Below are 13,131 nucleotides of genomic sequence, written 5' to 3'. Positions count from 1 at the left end.
AGGTCTTGATTAACAACCAGGTTTTTAACTCTTTCTTAAAAGTTTTCAGGCTCTGCTGTAGTCTTAGATCGGTTGGGAGTGTATTCCAGAGTTGAGGGCTAGCGAGAGAAATTGCACATTCCCTGACTGAAATGAGTTGAGCGGAGTGAACAGAGGGAATTGTCAAAAGGCCTTTGTTGACTGAGCACAGATTTCGCTGCGGTATGTGGAGTCTGATGGTAGCGCATAGCCAATCAGTTTGTTCCCCGTGTATTAACTTGTATAGAATGGTCAGGATTTTGTAATCTATTCGAAATTTTATTGGGAGCCAGTGCAAAGATATTAGAATGAGAGTTATATGTCCGTATTTTGTTGTTCCTGTTACAATTCTGGCAGCTGTGTTTTGTAAGATTTGAAGGGGCCGGATACTAGAAAGCGGCAGACCGAATAATAGAGAGTTGCAATAATCCAGATTGGAGAAGATGAGCAATTGTAACACTGTTCTAAAATCTTCTGGGGTTAAGAATGGTTTTAAGCGTCTCAGTGTTAGGAGTTTGTGGTATCTTTCCCTTATTTTGGTTGTGATATGATTTTTGAAAGACAATTCACTATCTATAATGACTCCTAGATTACGAGCATGTGTGACCCGGGAAATTGCTGCCTTGTGATTCTCTGGTTTAAGCGGTGGATGAGGTGATGTGCTGGTTTTTCTTTCAAGCAATATTATTTCTGTCTTTTAGATGTTTATTATGAGTTTCATGTGGGTTAAGTTGTTTAATTATAGAAAGATGCATGGCTGTTTTATTATAAGTTTCATCGAGTGAGTTTTGTATTGGTATTAGAATTTGAATATCATCTGCATAGAGAAAATGTGTTAGTCCAAGTCCTGCCAGTAAATGACACATCGGGAGTAGATAGATGTTAAAGAGGGTTGCGGATAGAGCGGAGCCTTGAGGAACACCAGTTTTCAGATGGATTTTTTTAGAAAGGGCTTTGTTGATTTTACCTGGTAGTTCCTATTTGATAAATAAGATGAGAACCAGTGGAGTGTTGTGTCAGTTAGCCCTATTTCTGTCATACGGTTGAGAAGGATTGAGTGGTTTACCTAGATCTAAAAGGATTAGTAGATAGCTTTGACCATTGTCAAAACCTCTGAGCACGGTGTCGTTAAGAGAGGGGAGTAGTGTTTCAGTAGAGAGGTGTTTCCTGAAACCAAACTGTGCAGGATATAAAATGTTCTTTTCTAAGTGATCGGTGAGTTACAAGTGGACCACCTTCTCCATGATTTTGGCAATGAATGGTAAGTTGGATATGGGACGATAGTTTAACAGATTGTCTGGGTCAAGATTTTTTTTTTTTTATGATGGATTTCATTACTGCTGATTTTAGTCTATCAGGGTAGATTCCTTCTGCAAGGGATAAGTAAATAATATCAGTTATGGTCTTGGTTATAGTGGTTTCTATGGCTTTTAACGTTGGCATGGGAATGCTGTCCAGGGGTGATTGGCTGGAGTCATTTTTTTAAGGATTGCCTGAATTTCAAGTGAAGAAGCGGGGTCAAGGTTAGACCAGCTTGGAATGTCTTTTTTTTCCATCTTGAGATTTTGAACACAATGTGGCAGTGGAAAGGCTGCGTTTCCCCCACCCACACCCTTACCCATTTATTGCATACTCACACAATTCTTTCCAATAATAGTTTAATGGTGGATAATAATGGCCGCAGCCCATCAATATAAATAACCATCAATAAATAATAGCAAGAACATTAACATAACTAAATCACATTAACATAACTAAATCACCCTAAATCCCAGTTGATGTAATCCCTGTTCTAGGTAATGGTATTACAGAATAGTTATATCATTGTAAACCGATGTGATATGTATTCTTACATGAATGTTGGTATAAAAAAGTTCTAAATAAATAAAATAAATAAACTATTAAAACAGCATAACAATTAATAATTACTTTAATGTGACAAGCGAACACCCCCCCGCTTCTAAGTGCCAAGCATGAAAATCTGCTGAGGCGCGCGCACACCCCCAGCCGTAGAAGCCAGGGAGCTGTCACTGACACCGGGTCACCAGCGTCGTTGCTGGTGACCCGACCGTGGAAGTCGGGTCGTTTGGTCTAAGCGCCTCAGCCTTCCCCTCTTCCTCCCTCTTGGCCGTTGAAGCGTCGAGGGATTTGCGCCGGATCTGTTAGGCCGCTTGCCTAGTCCGATCCGCCTGGTCGATCCTCCTAAATGCAGGGGGGGGGTGTTGCTTCCGCCAGTCACCCCACAACGCCAAGGGCTGCAATGAGACAAAACGCTCTGGTCCTCAGCTCTAGCTCCCCTACTAACGGGAGGGTGGGAGGGGATGAAGCCGCGCCTACGAATGCCTGGGCGAAAAGGGAAGTCCGTCTGCGCTGACTTCCCCTCTTCTACCAGGCATCTCCCTGCCCCCCGAGCCCTCCCCTAAGCCCGCCCACCTTGCCTTCCCCGTCCCATTGTGCCCTCCTCCCTTACGGAGTCGTGGGATCTTTATCTGGAAGATTATTCCTACACCCGACTGCCAGTGTTTTGGGGTTTTTTTTTATATTTTTTACCTTTATTTAATTTTGTTTTAAGAAGGAGGCTGTACAGAAAAGCAGTTTTTTCTGCTTTTCTGTACTGGTTTAAGGAGTGCTCAGCAATTAATGCCTGCTCCAGGCAGGCGTTAATTTCTGATCGCTAAATGTGTGTCCTAGATGAACATTTTTTTGTTTGCATCTGGAGTGAATGCTTATAGCCTCAATCACATGTATTTGCATGTGATTAGCGCTATTAGACTCACTTGGCAGGGGAGGTGCGTTGAGTAGGTGCTCACCCCTTTATTTCATTAGAGGATTCATTAGTGCCTATTCAACCCGCATCCAACTGCGGGTTATACAGTGTGCTCAGCTGAGCGCACTGTATTGCATCGGCCCCTGTGATTACCATCCTCCTTCAAGCGTAGAAACAGTATGTGTGCCAAGGGTGGAAGGGGAAATGGACAGATAGGATGCGCCTTGAGTTTATCTGCCATCATGTTATAAGCCATATATAAAGAGACTGAAGGAGGCTAGTGATGTCCTCTGTAGAAGAAAGAAAGAAATAGGGATATGTGATAGAAACCTTAAAGTATTTAGCAAGATTCAGTAAAGTGGAATCTTCCACAGAATGAAAAGGTTAAGGAAAGAGGTCATTGTATGAAGCTGAGAAAGGAATGTGAAAGGAGCTTGTCACGAGAGGATGGTGACACCTGGAACAGACATCCAATGGAGCTGATAGCAGCCAAACATTGACAGATTTCAAGCATGCATAGGTCAGACACAGAGGGATCTTAGTGGCAGAGGCAGGAAACAAATCACAGATCTGCAACACATAAAACACTTAAAGGTGAATTTTCAAAACATTGCATGCATATAAATTAGCAAATATGTGCATAAGTAGTCACCAGTATTTGGTATTTTATAAATGTCCACAATATGGGCCAGATCTTAAAATATACGCGCAGGTGTAGATTTGTTCGCGCAACCCAGCGCGAACAAATCTATGCCCGATTTTATAACATGCGCGCGCTGCCGTGCACATGTTATAAAATCCGGGCTCGGCACGCGCAAGGGGGTGCACACATGTGCACCTTGCGCGTGCCGAGCCCGTGCCGAGCCCTCCAAGGCCGCTCTGAAATCGGTACGGCCTTGGAGGGAACTTTTTTTCTGGCCCCCCCCCCCCCACCTTCCCCCTATCTAACTCACCCCCATCCCTAACTAAATCCCCCCCTACCTTTACTCCAAAAGTTACGCCTGCCTGAGGCAGGCGTAACTTGTGCGCGCCGGTGGGCTGCCGGCGAGCCATGCCCCGGCACAGGCCGCTGTGCCGGAGCACTCGACCCCGCCCCCGGACCGCCACCACGCCCCCGGCCATGCCCCCGGACCGTCCCCGGACAGCCGCCACGCCCCCAGCCATGCCCCCGAAACCGCCCCTTTTTGCGAGCCCCGGGACATACGCGTGTCCCGGGGCTTGCGCGCACTGCCGAGCCTATGCAAAATAGGCTCGGCGCGCGCAGGGGCAGATTTTCTCGGGTTATGCGCGTAGCCTTTGAAAATCTGCCCCTATGCTTGCATATGAACTTTTGCGGCACATATATGCATGTAAAAACAGGAGTGGTCTAGAAGCGTTCCTGTGCGGGGTCAACACTTACGAGCATAAGTTGCTATTTTAAAAGACACACACGTGCAACGTCCACCATGCTGATGTATTTACACTTGCTCATTTTCTGCTGGAAGTGGTAATAAACATGTTTATTGTATAGTACTGTCTGGCTAACTGGGGGGACATTCAGGAGGGTGCTGATGACCTGGGGGATTAGGCAAACTGGTGGGCTAATTAGTTAAATTGTACGTCTGTTTTAAAATACACCAATTCACGCGTGTCAATCCCGTCTCAAGTGAGTAAGTCATACATTATTTTTGCACATAAAAAGTGCATATATTTTTCAAATAGTTTGGTAAAGTACATGCATTCAATGCATTCCATGTATTTGCATGCTGTGGGGTAAACATACGCATATTTTATAATATATGCATGTGTGATATTTGCATGTCATAAAATTCTATGACAAAACTACACACGTATTTGACACTGGGTACAGTTGTTTGAAAGTTATCCTCTTAGTCTCCTCCGCTGACTAAAGCCAAGAATCTGGGAAAAAGCTTGGATTTTCTTGAGTACAATTACTCTTATTTATTTTGCACTCATGATGGATCACATCATGTTCCTTACCCTAAACAAGAACCAGCGAGGTTGTGTGACTCATTCAAGATCCCGCAGAGAATAGCTCTGCCCCTGACACCCCCACTGCCAGCCGTGCTCCCTTAAATGTACCCCCACACACACAGGGCAATGAAGTTTTGTTAATGTGCCTGTGTAACTGCTGGGTAACTTGCATTTCTCCCCACTGGAAAAGATTGGCAGAGGCAGTGAAACTACAAAACTCTGGCTTCCCCAGTCGGCTCCCCAGCAATCAACGAGAAACAGCCGCCACTTTTAAGGAAGTAATGAGACTGCAACCTCACAAGAAAGACATCAACAAGATCTTCCAAAAGAGATGATTGTGTTTGAGTCATCTCAAGGATTCCCTGAAATATAATTTGAATGCTACTCTAAAGAAACGCTATAATGGAAAAAATTAGTATTGTGGTGAAAGTAGCTGAATGTAGCTGATTTCTTTCTGCTTTCATTGCCTCTGTTTGCCAGGATTAAGCACACGAGAGGCGCCTTTAGCCTTCTCACAGCATCCTGAATGGAGCCATTTGAATGGCACAAGATATGAATTCATTTCTAAAGCATTGCTCAAGTGCAGGGATAAGGAAATATTCACTGGAAATCATTCTCTGGAAACAGAGTAGGGAAATTTTGAATAAATACTCAATTTACTAAAGGATTTGAGGCAGATTTCACCTTGAAGGATTGAATGGCTGCACTACAGATGTGTTCTGCCTCACTCTTTAGGATTAACAATTTGCTGAAGAGTGGAATGAGCAGCTGGTGATGAGTCCTATTCATCACGGAGCGGGAGGGGAGAGAAGCACCTGCCTGCGCACCCCAGCGCATGATAAGCCACTGAGAGGAGAGAGGGCATATTTCCAGGGCAATTCAGATGGTAGAATGAACGCTGCAACAACAGAGGGAATGGCTGGGTAACCTCAATGGGATTTAGGGCTAATCCTACAGATAATTCTTTAATGAATGCTTGAAGCCGTGGGAGGTCCACGGATATTGCACAAGGAATGCCCGGGTGTTACTGGTCATTCTTTTGCAAGAGTCTGTATGGAAGTATGAACTGATGAGTCTTTGATATGCAACTCTGCTTTTTTAAGGTGCCAGTGGTACATTAAGGCCAAAATGAACTCTGAAGAGAAGAGGCAGAGTCATCTGCAAAATGGACACTGTAAGTACAAGAACAAAGTTATCAGTCCTTGCCTGCTCATATACACTTGGTTGACCCTCAGGATAGAAGGGAAGCGAGTCCCCCTGCCTTCTTCAATATAAAATAAAGTTCTATAGAAAAAAATGTGGCACTTCCCCCATCTAGTTTTGGTCAGAATGGTCCTATGAAATCTATAGCTGTCCATAAATCAGAGGGGTTTATTTGCATTTATATCTGTGGATTTTTGGTAACATATGCATACATGCAGAATATGTTGCATCAATATTTTTACATTTTGTTATACCATCATGTGACATATTTATCCATCAGGAGTAGCACAGTGAAGATAACAGGGGGCTGCTGTGCCTTTTAAAATTCAGCTGACATCTGGATGTCCCAAGGCACATTGCTTTTTACTCGGCAAGTGCAGTCTAATGGACCTTCATAACACCCCTAGCGGGAAGATTTATTTCTGTACTTCTCTTAACTGTAGATGGGTCATATTTAATCATTGGTCCATACTATACACTTACTGTGACTTGTATATATTTTTTAAGACATTTTTGTTACAACAAAACATTGTCAAGCGCACTTTTATCTTTTTGCATTTGGAGTGAATGAGTAATAGCCTCATTCACATGCATTTGCATGTGATGAAGGTTAACTCATTCACTCCACGTCGGATGCACGTTAAATAGGCACTAATCCCCCTATTGCATTAGGGGGTGGATTAGTGCCTATTTAACCCGCGTCCGACAGCAGGTTATACAGTGCGCTCAGCTGAGCGCACTGTATTGCATCGGCCCCTTAGTTTACTCCATTCAGTTCTATTGACTCTTTCTGTTTTGAATAATTTACAAAGGACAATGTAACAGATTTGTGTGCATGTCTGACAATCAGACAAATCAAAATGCACCAGGCTGTGAAGAAAGAAAAACTTGGGTCTGGAAATATCAAGTATTAAACTGGATCTCAGATATCTGTATGTATGTATAAACCTTCCTCACATTTCTGGATATGACAAAATAGATATATTCCTCAGTTTAAAGGAAATTATGGAGCTGAAATCTCAGAGACTGTGCTCATGCTTAATATAAACATTTCATTCTTCTGGGTTCTTCCATTTTGAAATGTATTTTCAGTATATTTATTTATTTATTTTACAATTCTTATATTCCACCTACCAACATCAAAGGGCTTCTATACGGATCACAGATTTGCATACACACTCACATTAAATAAACAAACTTAGAACAATACATTCTAAAGTGCAAAACCCCTGCTACATTAGCTGATCTAAGACTGTTCGTATAACCCAGCAGTGCTCGTGGGCTGCACCCGCTGGGATTCAGTGCTATTTCAGGACCACTTGTGAGAGTCCAAGGCGCAGCGGTAGGGGATTCTATGGTGCAGGGGGTCAGCACTGCTTCAGTTTCTAGAAAGATGGTCAGCTACACATCTCCATCCCATCGATAAAGCTAATGCTACCTCTGCAGTGGAATGAAGATCTTTCCTAGGCATCCAGGCAAGACACATATGTGCTAGTGTGCAGTTTTGCTAGGGCTTTAGAGCTGCATTTCTAACTGTGTGAGCATTCAGCACTGCTACATCACAAGCCGTGACTACACTACAGTCTTTATTCCAATGTAATAACTAAAAGTTGTGAAATATTTATTTTTGTTCAGTACAGTTCCCAGGAATCAAAACCTACATCGATCCAGACACATACGAAGATCCATCCTTAGCAGTCCATGAGTTTGCAAAAGAGATAGACCCTTCAAGAATCCGCATTGAGAGAGTGATTGGGGCAGGTAAAAGCACCAAATACTTTCAAAGGATATTTTCTGTTTTGAACCTTTATCACAATCTTCTCCTTTGAAGTTCCAAGTTAAAGAAACGAGCATGCCAATGTCAGATCTGAATCACAGCTAGGGATATAGGGAATTGGTGCACCAGGTTAGGCCTGCTTCATGGCATAGATTTAGGAGTAATGTAAGGATTTCTTTGCAGAAAGGAAGAGTAATCTATTGAACAATCTCTCAGTGGAAACTGTAGGGATGGAATGTAAAAACGGCACGGGAGAAGCAGCAAGGAAAGCAAAGGCAAAGCCACAGGTCTAAGTAGGGTTTGCAGAGGTCTGGAGGTCAGACAGTGAATGGTACTGACTGCTGACCTTAACCTGGGATCGACCATGGAAGAGCGCTGCTTGCATGAAATGGAGGTGGTGGGAACAGAAAGCGTGAGATAAGCACAGAGGTATCCTGCTTGTAAAAAAGGAATGGGAAAGCCAAAAAGCAATGGGGTGTATGGCACTGCACCAAGAATGAAATTAGGCAGATTAGATGTGGTTGATTCAGATGCAGTTTAGTTCCTAAATCAGGCACCTACATTTAGGAAGATCTTCAGGCTGCTATAGGACCCTGCATTTTCAGCTGAAAGTGCATCTGCTTAGTGACCTAAATTTAGATCTGCAGCTCATTTCCCTGGATTTGGATGCTTACGTTAGGTGCCTAATGTTGAAAATCCATGCAGTGCAAAACCTTTCTCCCCCACCACCCTATCTCCACCCCCGTTTCATCCACTTTTTAGGTTCCTAAAAATGTCATGTAATTTATCCTTTACATAGTTTACATAGTTAGAAAGTTATCAGAAGCGGTGTACAGAACATTAAGCACAATAACAACACTGAACAAAATAAAAATATGTGAATAAAATAACTAATAAGCAAAAAGAACAAAAATCTGCCCTAGCTCACAAAACACTGCGAAAAAAATGCAGAAGGGACTGCAAACTACCTAGAGGGTTGCTCAGCCCGAGTCAGCTTTCAAAGGGGCTGATTTAAATGCTAAAGTCCCAGACACAGTCATGCAGTTGACCCCCCATATATCCTCTTGTTATGCTGAAATTGATGGGCAAAAGAATATTTCTGTCGTGTCTGATTGGGAAAACCTATTTTCTTTAACTAAATAATTTGGTTTTACAGTTGTTGCCTTTGGGCTCCTGACTATGAGCGACACCTGAACGGACCTATTTCTGAAGTCTTTCTCTGCATTTCATCACATTTCTCTTAAGGTTTTCTTGATGTTAGCACTAAAGTCGGGAGTTTATAGTAAAGTATAAAAGATAATTAAAGAATGAACAATTGAAACAAAATACATTACAGCTGTTTCACCATTAGGCACAAGACAGTGAAACGTTAATGGTCACCTCTAGATGTGCCCCTTTCTATTTCTGATTATCTAATAAGGATGAGGACATTTAGACGGTCACTTTGTAACAGCCCGCATAAGAAATTCGGCAAAAACATGCATAAATGACTCCAGTTTTCAAAGTGGATTTATGCCCATATGTTCCCTTTGATAACGATCCCACCAAAACTTCCTGCATGCGTGTCCACCTGCCACCGTGCACAAGAAGTATTCGTTCCCTTTGATAACAATCCCACCAAAACTTCCTGCATGCGTTTCCACCTGCCAACATGCACAAGAAATATTTGTTCCCTTTGATAACGATCCCACCAAAACTTCCTGCATGCGTTTCCACCTGCCACCGTGCACAAGAAATATTCGTTCCCTTTGATAACGATCCCACCAAAACTTCCTGCATGCGTTTCCACCTGCCACCGTGCACAAGAAGTATTCGTTCCCTTTGATAACGATCCCAACAAAACTTCCTGCATGCGTTTCCACCTGCCACCGTGCACAAGAAGTATTCGTTCCCTTTGATAACGATCCCACCAAAACTTCCTGCATGCGTTTCCACCTGCCACCGTGCACAAGAAGTATTCGTTCCCTTTGATAATGATCCCACCAAAAATTCCTGCATGCGTTTCCACCTGCCACCGTGCACAAGAAGTATTCGTTCCCTTTGATAACGATCCCACCAAAACTTCCTGCATGCGTTTCCACCTGCCACCGTGCACAAGAAGTATTCGTTCCCTTTGATAATGATCCCACCAAAACTTCCTGCATGCGTGTCCACCTGCCACCGTGCACAAGAAGTATTCGTTCCCTTTGATAACAATCCCACCAAAACTTCCTGCATGCGTTTCCACCTGCCACCGTGCACAAGAAATATTCGTTCCCTTTGATAACGATCCCACCAAAACTTCCTGCATGCGTTTCCACCTGCCACCGTGCACAAGAAATATTCGTTCCCTTTGATAACGATCCCACCAAAACTTCCTGCATGCGTTTCCACCTGCCACCGTGCACAAGAAGTATTCGTTCCCTTTGATAACGATCCCACCAAAACTTCCTGCATGCGTTTCCACCTGCCACCGTGCACAAGAAGTATTCGTTCCCTTTGATAACGATCCCACCAAAACTTCCTGCATGCGTTTCCACCTGCCACCGTGCACAAGATGTATTCGTTCCCTTTGATAACGATCCCACCAAAACTTCCTGCATGCGTTTCCACCTGCCACCGTGCACAAGAAGTATTCGTTCCCTTTGATAACGATCCCACCAAAACTTCCTGCATGCGTTTCCACCTGCCACCGTGCACAAGAAGTATTCGTTCCCTTTGATAACGATCCCACCAAAACTTCCTGCATGCGTTTCCACCTGCCACCGTGCACAAGAAGTATTCGTTCCCTTTGATAACGATCCCACCAAAACTTCTTGCATGCGTTTCCACCTGCCACCGTGCACAAGAAGTATTCGTTCCCTTTGATAACGATCCCACCAAAACTTCCTGCATGCGTGTCCACCTGCCACCGTGCACAAGAAGTATTCGTTCCCTTTGATAACGATCCCACCAAAACTTCCTGCATGCGTGTCCACCTGCCACCGTGCACAAGAAGTATTCGTTCCCTTTGATAACGATCCCACCAAAACTTCCTGCATGCGTTTCCACCTGCCACCGTGCACAAGATGTATTCGTTCCCTTTGATAACGATCCCACCAAAACTTCCTGCATGCGTTTCCACCTGCCACCGTGCACAAGAAGTATTCGTTCCCTTTGATAACGATCCCACCAAAACTTCCTGCATGCGTTTCCACCTGCCACCGTGCACAAGAAGTATTCGTTCCCTTTGATAACGATCCCACCAAAACTTCCTGCATGCGTTTCCACCTGCCACCGTGCACAAGAAGTATTCGTTCCCTTTGATAACGATCCCACCAAAACTTCTTGCATGCGTTTCCACCTGCCACCGTGCACAAGAAGTATTCGTTCCCTTTGATAACGATCCCACCAAAACTTCCTGCATGCGTGTCCACCTGCCACCGTGCACAAGAAATATTCGTTCCCTTTGATAACGATCCCACCAAAACTTCCTGCATGCGTGTCCACCTGCCACCGTATCCCACCTGCCACCGGGATACAAGAAGTATTCGTTCCCTTTGATAACGATCCCACCAAAACTTCCTGCATGCGTGTCCACCTGCCACCGTGCACAAGAAGTATTCGTTCCCTTTGATAACGATCCCACCAAAACTTCCTGCATGCGTGTCCACCTGCCACCGTGCACAAGAAGTATTCGTTCCCTTTGATAACGATCCCACCAAAACTTCCTGCATGCGTGTCCACCTGCCACCGTGCACAAGAAATATTCGTTCCCTTTGATAACGATCCCACCAAAACTTCCTGCATGCGTGTCCACCTGCCACCGTATCCCACCTGCCACCGGGATACAAGAAGTATTCGTTCCCTTTGATAACGATCCCACCAAAACTTCCTGCATGCGTGTCCACCTGCCACCGTGCACAAGAAGTATTCGTTCCCTTTGATAACGATCCCACCAAAACTTCCTGCATGCGTGTCCACCTGCCACCGTGCACAAGAAGTATTCGTTCCCTTTGATAACGATCCCACCAAAACTTCCTGCATGCGTTTCCACCTGCCACCGTGCACAAGAAATATTCGTTCCCTTTGATAACGATCCCCCCAAAACTTCCTGCATGCATTTCCACCTGCCACCGTGCACAAGAAATATTCGTTCCCTTTGATAACGATCCCCCCAAAACTTCCTGCATGCGTTTCCACCTGCCACCGTGCACAAGAAGTATTCGTTCCCTTTGATAACGATCCCACCAAAACTTCCTGCATGCGTTTCCACCTGCCACCGTGCACAAGAAATATTCGTTCCCTTTGATAACGATCCCACCAAAACTTCCTGCATGCGTTTCCACCTGCCACTGTGCACAAGAAGTATTCGTGAAAGTTTGCACTCACAATTTGGAAAATCCCAAACCTTCCCCAACCCCACCCATGGGAATGCCTCAGCTCAGTCTGGGTAAACGCCCGGGAGTTTACCCACATGCCTGGCAGGCAAGTTTAAAGATAAAGCACGTTTTACCCATGCAAATGCCCTTGACAATGACCCTCAGGGGACATGTACCCTCCTGCTCAGAGGTGCACCCCCATTATTAAGCAAACTTTCAGCATGTCCAGGGAGGGACTATTTGTGCTCAGTTTAGCTCCCTAGATCATTTTGAAAAATGTACTCCCATGCCCCTGCTCTGCTCTTTTTCTGCTCTCTAAAGGAGAACTTAGTCTCACATCTCCAGACCTCTTAGGCCACTTCTGAATCAGAAGGAGCAGCTCTGCCTCAGCCAGGCAAAATGGAGGTGATTTTTGCCAACGGGTTCATAACTTGCATTTGCTCCACATTATCCAAATGCTGCTGCCCACTGGGTCACCATCTCTCTTCTTGATCTGTTTCATTTAAAAAAAATAATAATAATTTTAAAGGAAGAAAACAAATTGAGAAGAGACAATCCAGTGAGCCTGTCTAGTAAAACGGGATGAAATTGCTCTCCCCTTGTCCTTGATATGCAAAGCACGTCTCTCATTAGAAATGGTAATTTTACTTTACTTACAATCAGATCTGCTAACAGGGATGTTAAAATTGTTTTTGAGAAATAATCAGTTACAGATTTCTGATTACTGGCACGGAAAAGTTATCGCAGATTACTGATTGCTTTTCCGACAGAGTAATCTATTACTGATTTCATGGGGAATAGTTTTGTGCCACTTTCAGCAGCTGGGAGCAGAATTAAGTCACCGTGTCATGCTCGCATCAAGGTCTGTACTTTTTAAAAACACTCGTAATTGTGTCCACAAATCAGCACTTAAAATTGCAGACCTAAAGGCAATATTACTCCTCTCTAACAATGTTACTGGCCAAGGACCCTGCAGGTTGGAGGAGTGGTGTGGGCTAATACAGCGAGCGGTGCAAGAATGATGCAACCTTTAGAGGAAGCCACTGCATTCT

General features: G+C 44.2%; 1 protein-coding gene across 1 annotated transcript in view; it reads left to right on the top strand.

The window, feature by feature from the left end:
- EPHA6 (EPH receptor A6) overlaps positions 1-13,131 on the top strand; it is a 546,377-nt gene that overhangs the window by 386,438 nt on the left and 146,808 nt on the right. The window contains exons 11-12 of the mRNA XM_029577739.1: positions 5,863-5,933; positions 7,598-7,723. Of these exons, the coding sequence (XP_029433599.1) occupies positions 5,863-5,933; positions 7,598-7,723 (197 nt within the window). The remainder of the gene's footprint in view (positions 1-5,862; positions 5,934-7,597; positions 7,724-13,131) is intronic.

Source organism: Rhinatrema bivittatum, chromosome 15 (genome assembly GCF_901001135.1).
Source record: "Rhinatrema bivittatum chromosome 15, aRhiBiv1.1, whole genome shotgun sequence".
Classification (NCBI taxonomy): Eukaryota; Metazoa; Chordata; class Amphibia; order Gymnophiona; family Rhinatrematidae; genus Rhinatrema; species Rhinatrema bivittatum.
This window is presented reverse-complemented; position numbering and strand designations above follow the sequence as displayed.